The sequence below is a fragment of the Nomascus leucogenys genome, chromosome 11 (genome assembly GCF_006542625.1).
Source record: "Nomascus leucogenys isolate Asia chromosome 11, Asia_NLE_v1, whole genome shotgun sequence".
In the NCBI taxonomy this organism is placed as follows: Eukaryota; Metazoa; Chordata; class Mammalia; order Primates; family Hylobatidae; genus Nomascus; species Nomascus leucogenys.
In genome coordinates this window covers 55,507,677-55,528,469 of record NC_044391.1, presented here as the reverse complement: position 1 = coordinate 55,528,469, position 20,793 = coordinate 55,507,677, and the positions used below count along the sequence as shown (strand labels likewise).

At 44.0% G+C, this 20,793-nt stretch overlaps 1 protein-coding gene across 2 annotated transcripts in view; it reads right to left on the bottom strand.

Annotated features, from left to right (window-relative positions):
• Window positions 1-20,793, bottom strand: part of SARNP (SAP domain containing ribonucleoprotein) — a 66,790-nt gene that overhangs the window by 4,635 nt on the left and 41,362 nt on the right. The window contains exons 10-11 of one of the 2 annotated variants that reach the window (XR_004032296.1): window positions 3,259-3,348; window positions 135-305 (exon numbers count right to left, since the gene is read on the bottom strand). Coding sequence is in view for 1 of the 2 variants with exons in the window: in XM_030822490.1 (XP_030678350.1) it covers window positions 264-305; window positions 3,259-3,348 (132 nt within the window). In the remaining variant the exon portion in view is untranslated. Of the gene's footprint in view, window positions 1-19; window positions 306-3,258; window positions 3,349-20,793 lie in introns of those variants that run through there. The other variant, XM_030822490.1, reaches the window with a different exon arrangement.

The window sequence follows — 20,793 nt, the reverse complement described above, 5'->3', positions numbered from 1 at the left end:
CACCTAATAAAACACATTGTTCTCTTTTCTATTTTTTTTTTTATTAACAAGCAACATAATCAAAAACAAAAACACAACAACCTTAAAGCTGAAACAGCAATAAGTCAAACTGCTGCTGCAGTTCACAGATGTACCTGGGGTACATGCTCCCTCATTGCGAGGCAGGACGTAGGCACATGACTGTGCATTTAGGCATATATGTGACCAAGAAGAATGAGAGAAATGGAAAACACTGGAGAACAGAAAGTATCAGGAACTTTTCATCAGGCAATCCCAAAGCGCTCTGCTCTTTTCCTCTTCTTTGCCTATAAAGAAGAAGCAAGAAGAAAAAAATTAGACTGAAGACAATAGTTGCCTGGGTTCCTGGCTGCTTTAATCCAAACTCACATGAACTGTCACAAGGCCCGAGAAGGAAGGATGGCCCAGACTTGAGCTTGGTAGCTAGAGATTTCATTCCTGAATCTCTCCAATCCTTCCAGTTATCCAGTAGGAGCTGGAAAGTTTAATGGGTAAGGAGGGTGAGGAGTAAAGAAGATTATTGGGGGCGAGGGACAGAGAGAAGAACAGTGGTAGAAAATGGGAAGATTCCTGAAGCAGAGAGGGCCACTCAGCCTGAGATCAAGCTAGCCTGGAAACAATGGGCTCTTCACAGGCTGGGGAAAGTCTTCCAGTCAATGGGGAGACGGAGGATTTCAGAGGATAAAGGATTAACCAATGCTATTCATAGTGGTGAAGGAGATGCCCTTCTGAGCAGTCAGGTCCAGACAGTAGCTATTCCTTAGGACTCCAACTCACAAAAAAGGCATATAAATCTTTGATGCCAACAGAACGAACAGGGAGTGAGTGGTATGTGGGTGAGTCCCTATCACAGATCTTTTAAAGGAGACAACACTGGAGAGGACACAGAATGGTGAGGGAAGACTTCTGGTTCTGGAAGTGACTCACAGAACAGCACCAAGTCCTTCATGGGCACTCCCGACCACTGCCCCTCGCAGAATACAAACTCCTCTGGCTTTTTTCTAGTGAAGAGTGTTAGCTCATCTGACTCTAAAATTTTCAGGGTTTAATTTAAAAGACTAACTCTGATACTTATTCATAAAGAAGCTTTTCATAGGCCGGGCGTGGTGGCTCACGCCTGTAATCCCAGGACTTTGGGAGGCCAAGGCGGGAAGATCACAAGGTCAGGAGTTCAAGACCAGCTTGACCAACACAGTAAAACCCCATCTCTACTAAAAACACAAAAATTAGCTGGGTGTGGTGGTGCGCGCCTATAATCCCAGGTACTCAGGAGGCTGAGGCAGAAGAATCACTCGAACCCGTGAGCTGAGATCACACCACCACACTCCAGCCTGGACGACAGAGCGAGACTCCATCTCAAAAAAAAAAAAAAAAAAAAAAAAAAAAGAAGCTTTTCATAAAGTATCATCCTGTTGGTACTGTCCTCAAGATAGTAAGTTCTTGCCAGATATGGCTGTTTAAGGCCTTCCACCATGATTGTAAGCTTCCTGAGGCCTCCCCAGAAGCCAAGCAGATGCCAGCACCATGCTTCCCATAAAGCCTGCAGAATTGTAAGCCAATTAAGCCTCTTTTCTTCATAAGTTACCCAGTCTCATGTACTCATGTATTTCTCCTTTACAGCAATGCAAGAACAGCCTAATAATACTTTTTTTTTTTTTTTTTGAGACGGTCTTGCTCTGTTGCCCAGGCTGGAGTACAGTGGTGCCATCTAGGCTCACTACAACCTCCACCTCAGCCTCTGGAGTAGCTGGGACTACAGGCACATGCCACCACACTCAGCTAATTTATTTTAAACTTTTAGTAGAGATGAGGTCTCACTATGTTGCCCAGGCTGGTCTCCAACTCCTGACCTCAAGTGATCCTCCCACATTGCTCTCCTGAAGTGCTGGGATTCTTTCATTTTGAGAAACTATCTGTAATCAAAGTGACAAGAACAGGAAGTCTCATTTGAGTCCACTGTCCTTTTTCAGAAATGAGTTAGGCACAATCAGTTCTTATTAAATATTTTAAAACTATCCCTTTTTATACAGAATCGTTTCATTCCTTAAATATCACTATGAGGTAGGTATATTATCTCCACTTCCTAGATGATGAAACTGAGGCTCAGGAAGTACTATAACCTATTAATACTAAGTGGCAAAGCCTTTTTCTTTTTTTTTTTTTTTTTGACAGCAAGTCTCATTCTGTAGCCCATGCTGGAGTGGTGTGATCTTGGCTCACTGCAACCTCTGCCGCCCAGTTTCAAGAGATTCTCATGCCTCGGTCTCCAGAGTAGCTGGGATTACAGGCACATGCCACTGTACCCAGCTAATTTTTTGTATTTTTAGTAGAGACAGGGTTTCACCATGTTGGCCAGGCTGATCTTGAACTCTCGACCTCAGGTAATCTGCCTGCCTCAGCCTCCCAAAGTGCTAGGATTACAGGCGTGAGCCACTGTGCCCGGCCGCCTTTTTCTTTTTTGAGACAAGGTCTCACTCTATTGCCCAGGCTGGAGTACAGTGGCACCATCCAGGTTCACTGCAGCCTTGACCTCCTGGGCCCAAGTGATCCTCCTATCTCAGCCTCCTGAGTAGCTGGGACTATAGGTGTGTGCCACCACGCCTAGCTAATTTTTGTATTTTTAGTAGAGACAGGGTTTCTCCATGTTGCCCAGGCTGGTCTCGAACTCATGGGCTCAAGAGATCTGCCTGCCTCAGCCTCCCAAAGTGCTAAGATTACAGGCATGAGCCACCACACCCAGCTCAGAGCCAATTTTAGAATCCAAGCCTACCTGATTCCAAACATTATACTCTTTGCCACTAGTCTAACAGACTTTAACACTGAATTAAGTATATTGATGGAATTCAGTGTTGCCACTTCATCCAGAAAAAACGTTATCAAGAAAAAGCAAAATATTTGGGCACTTAAGAAGTAGGTGGGTGGCCAGACATAGTGGTTCATGCCTATAATAATCCCAGCAATTTGGAAGCTGAGTGCAGAGGATTGCTTGAGCCCAGGAGTTTGAGACCAGCCTGAGCAACAGAATAAGACCCCATCTCTACTTAAATAAATAAATAAATAAGAAGTGGGTGGGAAAACAGTGTTTCTCTACTCAGTTTATTCACTCTCACTTCCTGGGCAACAGAGACCCCAACTCGACTTAAATAAGTAAATAAATAAATAGGTGGGGAAACTATTTCTCCAGTTTATTCACTCTAATTTCCCTTCAATGTCTATGAAGCATTCCAGGTATATTTTTACCTCTGTATCCTCTGTGGTTCCAGTTCCAGCTGAACTTGTGACAATTCCAAATCGCTCCTTCCTCTTTTTCAGTTTCTCATCATCTTCGGACTGTTCAAGGACAAAGGAAAGAGTTGAAACAAACTAGCCTCCATTCACCAAGTAAATGGGAATGAAATGATAACTTATTGGTCACAAGGTGCTAACCAACCTTGTGCCAAGAACTAAGGATCACATAAAGAGATAAGATACATAAGAAACTGAATAAGCTAGCATATACTATGTTGTACCCAGAATGACTAAAAACTTAATTTTAGGCAGGGCCTCAATACTCATAAGACAAGTAGGGTAAAGAAACAGTAAGAGGCCAGGCACGGTGGCTCACACCTATAATCCCAGCACTTTGGGAGGCTGAGGCGGGTGGATCAGGTGGTCAGGAGTTCAACACCAGCCTGGCCAAGATGATAAAACCCCATTTCTACTAAAAATACAAAAAAATATAGCCGGGTGTGGTGGTGGGTGCCTGTAATCCCAGCTACTAGGGAGGCTGAGGCAGAGAACTTCTTGAACCTGGGAGGCAGAAGTTGCACTGAGCTGAGATTGCACCACTGCACTCCAGCCTGGGTGACACAGTGAGACTCTATCTCAAAAAAATAAATAAATAAAATAAACACTAAGAAACACCCATAAAACAAATTTCTATGCTCAAGCAATTCTGGCAGTTGAGGGATATGGAAAACTGAGGTTTCACTGAATAACACCCAGTTACACCTAGTAACACCTAGTTAGAAGATACCCAAACTACTTGCTGAACAATGCTTACACGTTACCAAGGAAAGAAAGGGGAAGAGGGCCAGGGTGGTATTTCTGAAAAACTTATTTGCTTGAAACACCCAACAAAGCCATAGAAGGCTCTGAATAGTTTGATTCTTTTTTTTTTTTTGAGACGGAGTCTCGCTCTGTCGCCCAGGCTGGAGTGCAGTTGCCCGGGCTGGAGTGCAGTGGAGCTTGCTCACTGCAAGCTCCGCCTCCCGGGTTCACGCCATTCTCCTGCCTCAGCCTCTCCGAGTAGCTGGGACTACAGGCGCCCACCACCACGCCCAGATAATTTTTTTTGTATTTTTAGTAGAGACGGGGTTTCACCGTGGTCTCGATCTCCTGACCTCATGATCTGCCCGCCTCGGCCTCCCAAAGTGCTGGGATTACAAGTGTGAGCCACCGCACCCGGCCGTGAAATGATTCTTAAAACAGGTGAATCAAGGTGACAGCCATGGTCAACTCTCTAAGAGAGATGCTGTGGACATTTTCCAAGCATCTATGAAACTCATGATGTCTGCCTGGGAATGAGAGAATATTTCAGTTTACCATGAGTTGGAGCTGGCCATTATCCTAGGTGTTTTGTAACATTCATGTCCAACACTGCTCAGTATAAGAGTCTATATATTTTCCTATCAGAACCTAAACCCTACCACTTTATTTAGCCCAATTTAACAGTTATTTTCTCTTTCTCCACCTCCCCCTCACATCTTATCACCAGTCATCAGAAGCTCAGCCTCAGGATTAGAAAACATCTGAAATCAGGTAGGCTCCTCGGGTGTCTTTCCCCCAGGAAGGATTTTCTAAAATTTGGCACATAAATAAAAAGATCTCATTCTCTCATAATCTCAAGAGACCCTCTACTCCCTAGCGATATACCTATCCTCACTAAACAGAAGGAAAGTTTCTTTGACTTTATTTACTAAGTTAACCCAACAGATGGACAGATCAAGAGTTCAAACAAGGGCACAGTGGCTCACACCTGTAATTCCAGCACTTTGGGAGGCCAAGGCAGGCAGATCACTTGAGGTCAGGAGTTGGAGACCAGCCTGGCCAACACGGTGAAACCCGTCTTTACTAAACATACAAAAATTGGCCAAGTATGGCTGCAGGTGCCTGTAATCCCAGCTACTTGGGAGGCTGAGGCAGGAAAATAGCTTGAACCCAGGAGGCGGAGGCTACAGCGATTTGAGATCATGCCATTGCAGTCCAGCCTGGGTGACAGAGCGGGACTCCGTCTCAAAAGAGTTCAAACAAACTACTTTTTTTTTTTTTTTTTTTTTGAGACAGAGTCTTACTTCGTTACCCAGGCTGGAGTGCAGTGGCACAATCTCAGCTCACTACAACCTGTGCCTCCCAAGTAGCTGGACTACAGGCATGCGCCACCACACCCGGCCAATTTTGTATTTTTAGTAGAGACGGGGTTTCTCCATGTTGGTCAGGCTGGTCTCAAACTCCCAACCTCAGGTGATCAGCCCGCCTTGGCCTCCCAAAGTGCTGGGATTACAGGTGTGAGCCACTGCGCCCGGCCTCAAACAAACTTTTAAAGAATGTCTGTGTGCTGCTTCTGAGCTGGATTTGTTTTTAAACCCCAAGGAAATTATATTCCTACAGTCTATAGGCAGGCTGTGTCTCTGGGTGTCCCAAAACTACAGGGTCAAAAGCAAAGGTAACAAAAAGACCTACAGAAACACAGGAATTTTTCAATGCCTCTACTCTCAACCCCAACCAAGGAGTTGCCTTTGTCCCCATGGCCACAGCAGCCACCTGTACAAATCAAAAGCAGGGCAGCTATCCAGCTTTCTGTGCTCAATTTAACTAGTCCACCTGTCTGAACACAGCAGGCAGGAGTACTGTCTTGGTCTTTCTTTAACTCTTTCAGCTTGAGAAAGATGTTCATTTTCTCCCTTTTGCTGCACCTGCTTTCTAGTGAGTAGGAAGGGACCTAAGAAAGAATGATGGTTACGAAGCAATTAAGAATCCTATACAAGTTATCATTTAATCACAGTTTATTACTAGAATAAACTACTGCCTACACAGTTTTTCTGCCTTTCTCATTATGACCACCAGCAAATCCACAGCGGGTACCTCATTAATGTACTCTAAACTATTGTAAAAACATTAAGCCAGGTTCAAAGAAAAAAATAAGTATTCTTGTCCTTAATAATAATAAATTAAAATAATAACATTATACATGAGCATTTGAGCGCTTAGTATGTGCCAGGTACTGTGTGCAGTTCTTTACATGCAATATCTCATTTACTACCCTTTTTTTTTTTTTCCCGAGACAGAGTCTCGCTCTGTCGCCCAGGCTGGAGTGCAGTGGTGCCATCTTGGCTCAATGCAACCTCCACCTTCCAGGTTCAAGTGATTCTCCCGCCTCAGCCTCCTGAGTAGCTGGGACTACAGGCGTGTGCCACCGCGCCTGGCTAATTTTTGTGTTTTTAGTAGAGATGGGGTTTCGCCACATTAGCCAGGCTGGTCTCGAACTCCTGACCTCAGGTGATCCACCCACTTTGGCCTCCCAAAGTGTTAGGATTACAGGCATGAGCCACTGCATCCAGGCTCATTTGCTACTTTATTTTAATTTTCGCAGAGAGGGGAGTCTCGTTATGTTTCCCAGGCTAGTCTTGAACTCCTGGGCTCAATCAATCTTCTTGCCTCAGCCTCCCAAAGTGCTGGGATTACAGGTGTGAGCCACTGTACCTGGCATCATTTACTTCTTATAATAATCCTATGGAGTAGGCACTGTAATTAAATTCATTTCATAGATAGGAAAATTTAGTCTTGGAGAGATTAAGTGACTCGCCCAAAATTTCACAAATAATACGAGGATTGGAATCCAGGACATTTTACTCAGGAATCCACTTTCTTAGCTTTACCACCTCCCCAAGGTATCTCACTTAAGTTATTTCTTTGGAAGAACAGTAGGACAATTAAGTGCTTAATTCCCAAGGAGGAAGGATCACCAGAACCCTTAGCTAAAAAAATCTGTAAATTTTAATCACATCACTCAAATAATCAGGTCAAGAATACTAGGACCCCTTCTATCATACCATATACCTACAATTTATAAGTAACAGTATCTAGGGAAAGGGCTCCAGTTAGTAATCTTGTACTAATGTTTTTCTCAGCTGAATCTGTTTCTAATTTTGCCTAATTGGCTATTCCATTTGTTGAGATGTAATAAAAGAATAAGGGGCTGGGAGCGGTGGCTCACATCTGTAATCTCACCACTTTGAGAAAATCCCAGGAAGGATTTTCTAAAATCACCTGAAGTCAGGAGTTCGAGACCAGCCTGACCAACATGGAGAAACCCTGTCTCTACTAAAAATACAAAATTAGCCGGGCGTGGTGGCGCATGCCTGTAATCCCAGCTACTTGGGAGGCTGAGGCAGGAGAAGCGCTTGAACCCGGGAGGCGGAGGTTGCGGTGAGCCAAGATCTCACCACTGCACTCCAGCCTGGGCAACAAGAGCAAAACTCCATCTCAAAAAAAAAAAAAAAAAAAAAAGAATAAGGCTGGGCGCAGTGGCTCACACCTGTACTCCCAGCACTTTGGGAGGCCGAGGCAGGCAGATCACAAGGTCAAGATATAGAGACCATCCTGGCCAACATGATGAAACCCCGTCTCTACTAAAAAAATACAAAAATTAGCTGGGTGTGGTGGCGAGTAGTAGTCCCTACTGGGGAAGCTGAGGCAGGAGAATCACTTGAACCTGGGAGGCGGAGGTTGCAGGGAGCCAAGATCACGCCACTGTATTCCAGCCTGGTGACGGAGCCAGACTCCGTCTCACAAAAAAAAAAAAAGAATAAGGAAGGTTTCCAACAAACATTAAGTCCCACCACATTTTTTACTAACAAAGTCAAGGGGGAAAGTTTTCTTGATCTACTACCACTAAGATAAAGTGAATAGAGAATATAAATGGGGATTTCAAGTTGAGAACCTCTAGAATGTTCTAGTTGATATATCTTCACTAAGTCTCCTGGCCAAGTAGGAAACAGTTTTCAGGAAAATAAATGGAGCCTCTCTTCTTGTGGAGAGGCAAGACTAGATCACCATCTTGTTAAACTACCGTTATAAACTTTTTTCCATTCAATTTAGCACTAGCAGTACTTCAGCAAGTTCAAATCACAGAGGAGATAAGACTTTTGAAACCCAGACATATAAGCACAAACCCTGAGGCCAAGCCCTCCCCCAACGTATGTCCACTTGGAGTGTGTGGGCTAGTTTTGCTCCTCCTGGTTCTTTATTTGGCTATATCCTCAAATGGGGAGTCTGATTTCTCCATTAGCCACCTGCCTCGCTCCCCACCTTTTTTAGAGACAAGGCCTCACTCTGTTGCCATGCTGTAGTGCAGTAGCATGATCATGGCTCACTGTAATGTTGAATCCCTGGGCTCAAGTAATCCTCCAACCTTAGCCTTCTGAGTAGCTAAGGACTACAGGTATGTGCCATGCCTAGCTAATTTTTTTTTTTTTTTTTTTTTTTTTTAAATAGAGACAGGGTCTTGCTATGTTGCCTAGGCTGGTTTCAAACTCCTGGACTCAAGCAATCCTTTCACCTCGCCTCCCAAAGTGCTGGGATTACAGGCATGAGCCACCACACCCAGCCTAGCTTCCCTTTTAAACAAGATCTTTGGTGCCTCTTCAGGAGATACAGGCAGAGCATCTGTTCTAAACCTATCAGGGGTTCCAGGGGAAAACAATAACAACAACAACAAAAATACATCTTTCCCCCAACCCCCACAAATAGCTGCCCTTCCCTCCCCAACCAGCACCCCTCAGCTCCTCTCTTAAAGCCTCTTTCCTCCTTTCCCTGCAGGGAAAGTGCACAACTGGGCCCACTAAATCAACACAGTTCTAATGATCTCTCTCACTTGACCCTTCTAGCGTGACGGTGTCGCATGGAAACAAACGTACAATAAACTTCACTCCATCTTTAGCTCCTTGCTGACAGGTTTTGATTCATGGGATGGCGAAACCCATCTGAGGGAAATTACCTCGATCAAAACGCATGTCTCTCTGCATTCATCAGGCCAGTGCTCCCTCAGGCCATGCTCAAGTGCACAAATGGGGTTGTGGCATCTGCAGGCAGCCAGTGACCCCTCTAGCTCAGTGTCACATGCATTTGCAAACGTTTCCCTTCTTCATCCCTCCCCCACTACCCTCCCTCAAACCCTCAACTGCTAAAAAATCTCTTTTTTCTTCCCATGCATACTCCTGTGTGAGAAGAGAAGTGCTTGAATCTGAAGTGCCCTTATTTCCTATCAAATCTATACTCCTAAAAACAAACAATTTGCACCCAAAATCAAGAGAAAACTGTCCTTACTGGCCAAACACAGGCATTGGATGTTCAGATTAATCCATACGTTTCAATTCCTCCTTCCTCGTCCTTCTCAAGATTTAAAACACCAAGCCAACCAACTGACAGATGCCAGTAATTTCAGTATATGCAAACCTCATGGTACGTAATACCTGCCTTGTTTGCTTTCCTTAAGATCTCATTTATAAAAATGAGAAATAATTGTGCAAAAGAGGAGAGAGTACCTATATAAGAACAGAAAGCATGGTCTATATATTCGTTTGGTTTTTTTTGGGGGGGTGTTGTTTTTTTGAGACAGTCTCACTCTGTCACCCAGGCTGGAGTGTAGTAGCTCAATGTCAGCTCACTGCAACCTCCACCTCCCAGGCTCAAGGGAGCTTCTTACCTCAGCCTTCCAAGCAGCTGGGACCACAGGCGCAAGCCAACATGCCCAACTAATTTTTGTTTTTTGTAGAGAGAGGGTTTCACCATGTTGCCCAGGCTGGTCTTGAACTCCTAAGCTCAAGCAATCTACCCACCTCTGCCGCCTAGTTTCTGCCTCCTAAAGTGCTGGGATTACAGGAATGAGCCACCATGCCCAGCTCCAGGGTCTATATTTAATAAAACCAAATACCCTTAGTATCATTGTATTTTCCATTGTAGGATACAGTTCCAAACTGAGCCCTTGAAAACAATACCTGGAAGAGAAAAGACAGACATTCAAGCCTGCTCCAAGATACAAATTACACCTGTAAAGAGTGCTTTGCACACAGGAACTATAAAAGGTATTCAATGAATGTTAGCTATTACTTTTATTGCCATATTTCTCCTGGTCCTTAAAACAAAGTTTGAGATCACCATCAAAATTTAAGATAACAATGCCATTCATTCTTCTAGATAAGAAGTGAAATCATGGTGGCCTAGTGTGGTGGTTCACACATCCATCCCAAGCACTTTGGGAGGCCGAGGTGGGAGGATCACTCGAGCCCAGGAGTTCAAGCCCAACCTGGGCAACATAGTGAGACCCCATCTCTAAAAAAAAAAAAAAAAAAAGAATTTAGCTGGGCATGGTGGTACATGCCTGTGGTTCCAGCTACTCGAGAGGCTGATGGGGGAGGATTGCTTGAGCCAAGGAGGTTGAGGCTGCAGTGGGCCATTTTCACGCCACTGCACTTCAGTCTGGGCAACAGAGTGAGATCTTATCTGAAAAATATACAAATACAGGCCGGGCACGGTGGCTCACGCCTGTAATCCCAGCACTTTGGGAGGCCGAGACGGGTGGATCACGAGGTCAGGAGATTGAGACCATCCTGGCTAACACGGTGAAACCCCATCTCTACTAAAAATACAAAAAATTAGCCGGGCGTGGCAGCGGGCGCCTATAGTCCCAGCTACTCGGGAGGATGAGGCAGGAGAATGGTGTGAACCCAGGAGGCAGAGCCTGCAGTGAGCCGAGATCGCACCACTGCACTCCAGCCTAGGCAACAGAGCGAGACTCCCTCTCAAAAAAAAAAAAAAAAAAAAAAATATATACACACACACACACACACACACACACACACACACACATACAAATAAACAAATAAATAAATGAGCGAAATCACCAAAGGCTGGTAAGAACCAGATCCATACCAAGGCAACAAGAAAACTCCCTTTAGCTGCAAGAAAAATGAGCATATATTTGGACAGATGACTAAGGGTTAAAATTTGGGTTGTGGAAGAACAGTTACTGGACAAAATCAGTCTTCTCCACAAAGTCCTATTAACCATCTCCCTCCCTCTCTCCCTCCCTCTCTTATTTATTTATTTAGAGACAGAGTCTCGCTCTGTCACCAAGCTGGAGTGCAAAGGCATGACATCGGCTCACTGCATCCTCCACCTCCCGGGTTCAGGCAATTCTGCCCCAGCCTCCCGAGTAGCTGGGATTACAGGTGCCCACCACCACACCCAGCTAATTTTTTTTTTTTTTTGTATTTTTAGTAGAGACAAGGTTTCTCCATGTTGGCCTGGCTGGTCTCGAACTCCTGACCTCAGGTGATCCGCCCACCTCAGCCTCCCACAGTGCTGGGATTACAGGCATGAGCCACCGTGCCCAGCCCTCTTATTTATTTTTTTGAGACTAAGCCCCACTCCATTGCCCAGGCTAGAGTGTAGTGGCGCGATCTCAGCTCACTGCAACCCCCACCTCCCGGGTTCATGAGACTCTCCTGCCTCAGCCTCTGGAGTAGCTGGGATTACAGGTGCCCACCACCACCACACCAGGCTAATTTTTGTATTTTTAGTAGAGACAGGGTTTCACCAAGTCAGCCAGGCTGGTGTCGAACTCCTGACCTCAGCTGATCCACCCGTCAGGTGATCCACCCGCCGCAGCCTCCCAAAGTGCTGGGATTACAGGCGTGAGCTACCACATCCAGCCTCTTTCTTTTTTTTGAGACAAAGTCTCATTCTGTTGCCCAGGCTGGAGTGCAATGGCAGGATCTTGGCTCACTGCAATTTCTGTCTTCTGGGTTTAAGCGATTCACCTGTCTCAGCCTCTCAAGTAGCTGGGATTACAGGCGTAAGCCCGATGCCCAGCTAATTTTTTGTATTTTTAGTAGAGATCGGGTTTCACCATGTTGGCCAGGCTGGTCTTGCACTCCTGACCTCAAGTGATCCACCCCCCTCAGCCTCCCAAAGTGCTGGGATTACAGGTGTGAGCCACCATGCCCGGCCATTCTCTTTCTCAGACCTTGAAAATCTGGGCTGCTAGGCTTTGCTGATTTCTAAACCCTAATAATTAACGACTAACAATAAAAGATATCTATTTAAGGTAACATATGAGAAGACTGGACAAGGATCTAACCTCTATCTATGTAGATCCAATCCCAAGTTCTCTAAAGGCCCCTGAGGAATCTCTTTCACTGAATTATGTGACATCAGGTTCAATCAACATTTTCAATAGCATTGTAGCCATAAAATTACTTAATTCATTCACTAGTCAAATGAGTATCTACTTTGGGTCAGGTACTGGGAATACAGACCAATAAGATAAAGTTAAGGAATAAGAACCTTAACTTCATGAGGCTTACAAATTCACCAAGTTACTATAAAGGTGTATACTACTGTTCTTTACATAACTGCATTATGAAGACTCATAAGGGAAATTTGCTTTCTAGCCCCCAGATCCAAAAGAGTTATGCTTTTCTTGGGCAACTTGCTAGTTTTTTACCTTCTGAATCCTGTGAATCACCATAAACAGTGCAACTGTGTTTTCCCTTTCTACTGGCTGCCATAAAAAGTTTGGAGCCAAATGTGTGGCCTGTCTTTAGCAAATGATTTTGAACATACAAATGGTCCCCAACTTATGATGCTTTGCCTTAAGATTTTTCAACTTTACAACGATGAACGATGCATGCTCAGTAGAAACTATACTTGACGTATCCATACAACCATTCTGTTCACTTTCAGTATTCAATAAGTTACATGAGATATTCAACACTTTATTACACTCTATTGTGTTAGAGGATTTTGCCCAACTGTAGACTAATATAAGTGTTCTGGGAATTTTTAAGGTCAACTAGCTAAGCTATGATGTTCAGAAGGTTAGGTGTATTAAATGCATTTTTGACTTAAGACAGGTTTTTATCAGGACATAACCCCCATTGTAAGGTGAGGAGTATCTGTGTTTCTATTAGAAGAGAGAGGCCAGAGGTATTGAAGTGAGAGAGAAACATGAAATCCAGAGATGAAAAGCAAACACACAGAAACAGAGATAGGAATTTAGAAAGCAAGATGAAGTGTAGTTAGTTACAGGGTTGCTGCTGGTCCCTTAAGAACGTACTCCTCTATAAACATAATGGAATTTATTTTAAAATACTCAATGTCCTGAGAAGAAAAAAGAGAGGGGAAAGAGTTATCAGGTTATAACTAGAATTTTTTTTTTTTTTTTTTTTTGAGACAGAGTCTCACTGTGTCGCCCAGGCTGGAGTGCAGTGGCACAATCTCAGCTCACTGCAAGCTCCGCCACCGGGGTCAGGCCATTCTCCTGCCTCAGCCTCCCGAGTAGCTGGGATTTATAGGTGCCCACCACCATGCCCGGCTAGTTTTTTTTTTTTTTTTTTTTTTTCATATTTTTAGTAGAGACGGGGTTATACCATGTTAGCCAGGATGGTCTCAATCTCCTGACCTCATGATCCGCCCGCCTCGGCCTCCCAAAGTGCTGCGATTACAGGCACGAGCCATCAAGCCCAGCCTATAACTATAAATTTTAAATTAAGGGTTCTTAGCAATGATTTCCATGGCATATATACTGTAGCCAGGAAGTAAGTTCCAAAAGGAAGATCAGATGCAACAATTGGCAGCTGAATACCACAGATATTTTCTAAAGTGTCTGTTCCCTTTTTACAGCAGAGTACCACCATTACTATGTCTACCCAAAATGGAGTTCTAACTTTATTTTCTAAACCCAACCTGTGTCTTCAAGATATAAATTCATAAGAACATTTTTTGAAACTTACTAATTTTATCCTAAATACAATAAAGAATACTGCCCCTTGCTTGTGTGCCAGCTGTTTACTCTGCCAAAAGGGGTCCAATTTGGTGTAATTAGCACCCCATGGGTTGTGTGTTGAAAGCATTCACCTTCTTCAATCTTTTTTTTTTTTTTTTTTTTTTGACAGAGTTTCGCTCTTGTTGCCCAAGCTGGAGTGTGCAATGATGCAATCTTGGCTCACTGCAACCTCTGCTTCCCGGGTTCAAGTGATTCTCCTGCCTCAGCCTCCCGAGTAGCTGGGATTACAGGCGCATGCCACCACGACTGGCTGTTTTTTTTTTTTGTTGTTGTTGTTTTGTATTTTTAGTAGAAACGGGGTTTCACCATGTTAGCCAGGCTGGTCTGGAACTCCTGACCTCAGGTGATCCGCCCGCCTCAGCCTCCCAAAGTGCTGGGATTGCAGGTATGAGCCACCGCGCCCGGCCCACCTTCTTCAATCTTATTACCAGTGTCACTCCGGATCATATAAAAAGAAACTAGGAGAAACAAAGCAAAGTGCAACCCAAGCATCATTAGGAATTTGAACTCAGTAATTCCCAAGAATACAAAGTATGAGTACTTTCACTGGATTCAAATAAGAAACATCGTTATTCTCTGTGACCAAAAGAATTAACCAAGCCAGGCACTGTTCCCGGTCAAGTCTAACAAGCTCACTCACTTATCATCCCTCCTTATACCATGTGTGAGAAGCAGAAATTCCAATCTAAAGAGTCCAGTCAGAAAAATCCTTACAAGCAGAAAGAAGCATTTCAGGGGAGCTAAGGTACTGCTATTATTTTCCCCCTCAGAAGTCTTTTCCCTAGAGTGATGGAAGAGAGGCTGACAGAGAGCTAAGATGTCATATTTCACAAAAATAACAAATAACTGCCCCCCTTTGTAAGTGAGTTACCATACTAAGATGTTAATAGTTCTCAGGCCATTCTGATTTCCAAAGGAATGTAAGGTAGCATGGCAAAAAGGAAAAGAGGGAGCCTTTTGGCCACTTTTCCTGAATCTCAGTGCCACGTGACTGATGGCAGGATGAAAAGCAGAGCCTGGGGGCTTTCAGGCAATGGTAGATTAATGATGACATGGCCTTGACTTCCCAGAGGTAAAGGTTATGAAACACTCCAGGGTAAGCAAGCTTCCAATTTCATACTCTTAGGATGAATGACAGCAACTGATGGTTATTCTCTCAGAAACACTTGGATGCTTAAAAACGCAGCTGTCACCTCCCCTGCCCCAGTTTCTGAAACTGTTTATTCCTGAGCCTTTATGCCAGCCAGACGACAGAACATAGGGTGGTCCCAAAAATCAATGCACAGAGCTTAAGTAGATGAAGGTGAGAGACCAGACTAGCAGCAAGTACACCACCTTAGCAAATAATATGGTAGAGACACTCCAACACTATCCACACACAGAAACATAACACACCTCCCCAGTATAACCATCTTAAACTACTCTCAATAATCTCTTTCAAGTGTGAGATCAGTATCAACTTTCTAGGGCTGGTAGGGTGCTAGGAACTTTAAAGTTACATGACAATTAGACAATACCAGGAATTGCATCTCCTCTTATCTTCACAGGATTTGAAGCCCAAGAACACAGTCAGCTCAGAACCACTCACTCACTAGGTTCTACCACTTTTTCTTTCTCTTGTCCTCATCAAGCTCTTTCCCCAACCCCCCCTCCTCTTCAACCCCAGAGGAGGTCGTTTCGGTCTTGCTCTAGCTGATTGTAGGACAAGGCAAGGCAGGTGGAGGAAATGAAGGCTTCACACTTGAGACCCCCAGAAATCAAGTTTCTATTAAAAGTCCTCATCTCCCTCCTTTAAAAGCCAGGGAGCTGCTGCTTTTAAGGATAAGCGATGCAGAGCCTGGTAGAAATGTCAAGAAGTCAGTAGAGGGAAGCTGAAACTTTTTTTTTTTTTTGAGACAGAGTTTTGCTCTTTCTGCCCAGGCTGGAGTTCAATGGCACGATCTCAGCTCACCACAACCTTCGCCTCCCGGGTTCAAGCGATTCTCCTGCCTCAGCCTCCCAAGTAGCTGGGATTACAGCCACGCACCACCACGCCCGGCTTATTTTGTATTTTTTAGTAGAGACAGGGTTTCTCCATGTTGGCCAGGCTGGTCTCTAACTTCCAACCTCAGGTGATCCACCCACCTCGGCCTCCCAAAGTGCTGGGATTACAGGCGTGAGCCACCACGCCTGGCCTGGGAAGCTGAAACTTTTCAGGAGAGGTGAATGGTGTCTTAGCCAAAACATAGAGAGAAGGGAGGACAGTTACCTGACCATTCAGAAATTTAGAATGAGCACTAGGAAAACAGATTATTTTCATCTAAAGTATTTAAAAATGCAGATTTCAGGCCACAACTCAACCTAATAAATCTATATCTCAAAAGGGAAGGCCGACAGAGCTGTATTTTTTAAAGGGTCCCCCGTAACCGTTATGTGCAACCATTATTTGGGGCCAATTTCAAGTAGCTTTGAAAAAATATAGACGAAACAACTTTTTAAAATTTCTCATCCAGTCCAAATAAGACTCCCATCCTGCTCCAATTATCTCCTATAAATGCTAAAGGTATTCCAAAGTTTATGCTTCCTACAAAAACTATTTCAGCTGCAGAGATGTGAGGGGTAAAAAGAGAGATGTGAAGAAATCACAGAGGACTCTGGGTAGCACTCCTGTCTTATTGCTCTCCTACAATTCAAATAGAAAAGCAGAGAGAATCTTTCATCATAGTTCAATACAGGAAGAACGTGCCAAAACAAGATCAGGGCACACTGCAGTTATGTGGGGAAAAGAGGGAGGCAACTAGGTTGCAGCACACAAAGACATTTTTTCCTACAGAACTGATACAAAGGAAAAGGAGGAATATCAATAAAGTGGGGGAAAAGGAAAATGGGATTTCTTCTTCTTCTTTTTTTTTTTTTTTTTTTTGAGACAGAGTTTTGCTCTTGTCGCTCAGGCTGGAGTGCAATGGTGCGATCTCTGCTCACTGCAACCCTCCACCTCCCAGGTTCAAGTGATTCTCCTGCCTCAGCCTCCTGAGTAGCTGAGATTACAGGTGCCCACCACCACACCGGCTAATTTTTGTATTTTTAGTAGAGACCGGGTTTCACCATGTTGGCCAGGCTGGTCTTGAACTCCTGACCTCAAGTGATCCACCTGCCCTGGCCTCCCAAAATGGTGGGATTATAGGCATTAGCCACTGCACCTGGCCCTTTTTTGAGACAGAGTCTCTCGCTCTGTCACCCAGGCTGGAGTGCAGTGGAACAATCATAGCTCGCTGCAGCCTGGACCTCCCTGGCTCAAGCAATCCTCCCACCTCAGCCTCTCAAGTAGCTGGGACTTCAGGCATGCTACCCCACCCAGCTAATCATTTATTTTCTTGTAGAGCCAAGGTCTCACTATGCTGCACAGCCTGGTCTCAATTCCTGGGTTCAAGTGATCCTCCCACTTTGGCCTCCCAAAGTGTTGGGATTACAGGCATGAGCCACTGTACCACCTTTGTTCATTTCTAACTGCTCGTCCTTTTCAACCACCTCGTACCTAAGCATGGGTACAATATGCAAATTCTGTAACTGTCTCCTCTATACCCCAATAAACTCCCTACCAATAATTACTTTCTAATGTCAAGATCAAGGGGCTGGGCACGGTGGCTCATGCCTGTGATCTCAGGACTTTGGGAGGCCTAGGTGGGTGGATCCTCCACTTCGAGGTCAAGAGCTCAAGAACAGCCTAGCCAACATGGTGAAACCCCATCTCTACTAAAAAAAAAAAAAATTAGCCAGGCGTGGTGGCATGCACCTGTAATCCCAGCTACTCAGGAGGTTGAGGCAGGAAAATTGATTGAACCCAGGAAGTGGAGGTTGCAGTGGGAGGTTCCAGCTTGGGTGACAAGAGCAAAAGCACCCTCAAAATAAATAAAAAAATAAAATGAAGTCCAGATCAAGTATTTCAAATATAATCTCCTTCTCAGTTACGTATCTCCCCTGCTAGAGATTTCCAGATTTAATATTTGTTACAAACTCCAAATACACAACACCCTAAAACACATTTTTTTTTTTTTTTTGCAGATAGAGTCTCGCTCTGTCACCCAGGCTGGAGTGCAGTGGTGCAATCTTGGCTCACTGTAACCTCCACCTCCCGGGTTTAAGCCATTCTCCTGCCTCAGCCTCCCAAATAGCTGGGATTACAGGTGCGTGCCACCACACCCAGCTAATTTTTTTGTATTTTTAGTAGAGACAGGGTTTCACCATGTTAGCCAGGATGGTCTCCATCTCCTGACCTTGTGATCCGCCTGCCTTGGCCTCCCAAAGCACTGGGATTATAGGTGCAAGCCACCACGCCCAGCCACACATTTCTATTTCTTTCCTAAGAATCTGCTCTAGGAGGTAAAAGGTTAAAATTAAAAAAAAAAAAAAAAAAAAAAAAAAAAAAACATGGAAAAAAATGGACAAGCATGGTGGCTCACACCTGTAATCCCAGCACTTTAGGAGGCCGAGGTGGATGAATCACCCAAAGTCAGGAGTTCGAGACCAGCCTGGCCAACATGGTGAAACCCAGCCTCTACCGAAGACACAAAAATTAGCCGGGCATGGTGGTGCATACTTGTAGTCCCAGCTACTCAGGAGGCTGAGGCAGGAGAATTGTTTGAACCCAGGAGGCAGAGATTGCAGTGAGCTGGGATCGTGCCACTGCACTCCAGCCTGGGAAACAGAGCAAGACTCTGTCTCCAAAAAAAACAAACAAACAAACAAACAAAAAAACACTATGAAAAAAAGAGTAGCAAAGGAAGGGGAGAGGAAGAAAGGAGTTAAAATTTTCTAGATCTTAACAAGGGACTTCATATTATATCAAAAATGGGGTCTTTGCTAATTTACAAACATCACCAGCAAGTATTCCCCTTAAAATATCTCCAATTTGATGTCCTGCCTCGTCCCCACCTCCATCTCCAAAATACTATGGGATCTGACCTTCTTCAGCTATCAGTCATGAAGAGCAACTCTGCTATTTTGGTGAGTACAAAAGAAAATGGACTATCCCATAATTGTTCAATCTTATTTTAACTGAACCCACATATACAAGCCTCTCAAGTATTAACATACATTCTAAACATTCCCATTCTGCTATAGCTCTCACAACATGTGGAGCCTTTAACCAAAATTTCCAATCAAAAAAATTAATCACATACACATACCAAAAAATTCTGTCCCCAACACCACTTTATTTCCTCCCATACAGACTTTGAAGGATACACAGTTGTCCCTCAGTATCCAAGAAGCATTGGTTCCAGGACCACCCCTGCCCCCACCTGCAGATACCAAAATCTGTGGGTGCTCAAGTCCCTTATATAAAATGACATAAGGCTAGGTGCAGTGGCTTCCGCCTGCAATCCAAGCACTTTAAGAGGCAAGAGGACTGCCTGAGCCCAGGAGTTTGAGACCAGCCTGGGCAAAATAGGGAGACCCTATATCTGCAAAATAAAATTAGCCGGGCGTGGTGGTGCATGCCTGTGGTCCCAGCTACTTGCGGGGGATAAGGTGGGATTACTTGAGCCTAGGAGGTGGAGGCTGCAGTGAGCCATGATCTGGGACACGGCACTCTATAAGAGGGTGAGACCACATCTTTAAAAACAAAACAAAAGAAAAAAATAGCATAGTATTTGCATATAACCTATGCTCATCCGCCTACATACTTTAAATCATCTCTAGAGTACTTATATATAAACAGCTGTTATACGATACTGCTTCATTTGTATTATTTTTTATTGTTGTATTTTTCCCCCCAAATGCTTTTGATCCACAGATGTGGAACCCATGGATACAGAGGGCTGAGTATACTTGGATTCAGAGAGCTCACATTTCACTACAGCTGGGGAGAGTATTTGGGAGTGTGGATAGATATTGCTTCACTTAGAAAGGCCAGGCCAACTATCTATCACCCTAAAATTAGATATACAACCGGATATAATGTAATTTTTAAAATTATTTACCTTATATACTAAGAGTGGTACTTTCAAAAGAAAAAAGAAAAAACTCTTACCCAGAGAATAAGCCCATCTCAAGAACTAGGCTGGCAAAAACAACTGAACATATTGAAAAGTAAAACAGATGTAACAAACCTGTGCATTGTACATATGTACCCTAAAACTTAAAGTATAATAATAATAAAATTAAAAAAAAAAGAAAAGTAAAACAGACTTAACAGAACCCAGCACTCTTCTCCCTTTCAGGCTGTGTTTACTCTCGTGGCAAAGACGAGCAGGGGGCCAAAGAGAGGTATAAAACGTGTTTTTTATCAAAGTCATCAGTTCTGACATGTTAGACAAAGGAATGCAAAGACATTATGGAGGGGGTATTGACCAGGCGAAATAGAAAAGAGTTTTTGCTTACTACAAATTTCTTTACCTGAAGTTCTTCAGGTGCAAATTCAATGAATGAAATCAGAGAGAAATACATAAAATTAAAAGGTACAAGAGCTTAATGATCTCAGCCATGCACTTTTAGGGAAGTCTAAACATCTAACAGAACTTTCCCAAATACCTAGTTTACAGTAAATATAGGGCAAGGCACCAGCCATGAATGTTGACATAGCATCAAAAATTTCACCTTGTTTCCCTAAATTTTAAAAACTTTTCCTTCTTTTTTTAAATTTTGAGATGGAGTCTCACTCTGTCGTCCAGGCTGGAGTGCAGTGACGGCGCCATCTAGGCTCACTGCAACCTCTGCCTCCCAGGTTCAAGCGATTCTCCTGCCTCAGCCTCCCAAGTAGCTGGACTATAGGCGCATGCCACCACGCGCTGCTAATTTTTTGTATTTTTAGTAGAGACAGGGTTTCATCATGTTAGCCAGGATGTTCTCGATCTCCTGACCTCATGATCCACCTGCCTTGTCCTCCCAAAGTGCTGGTATTACAGGTG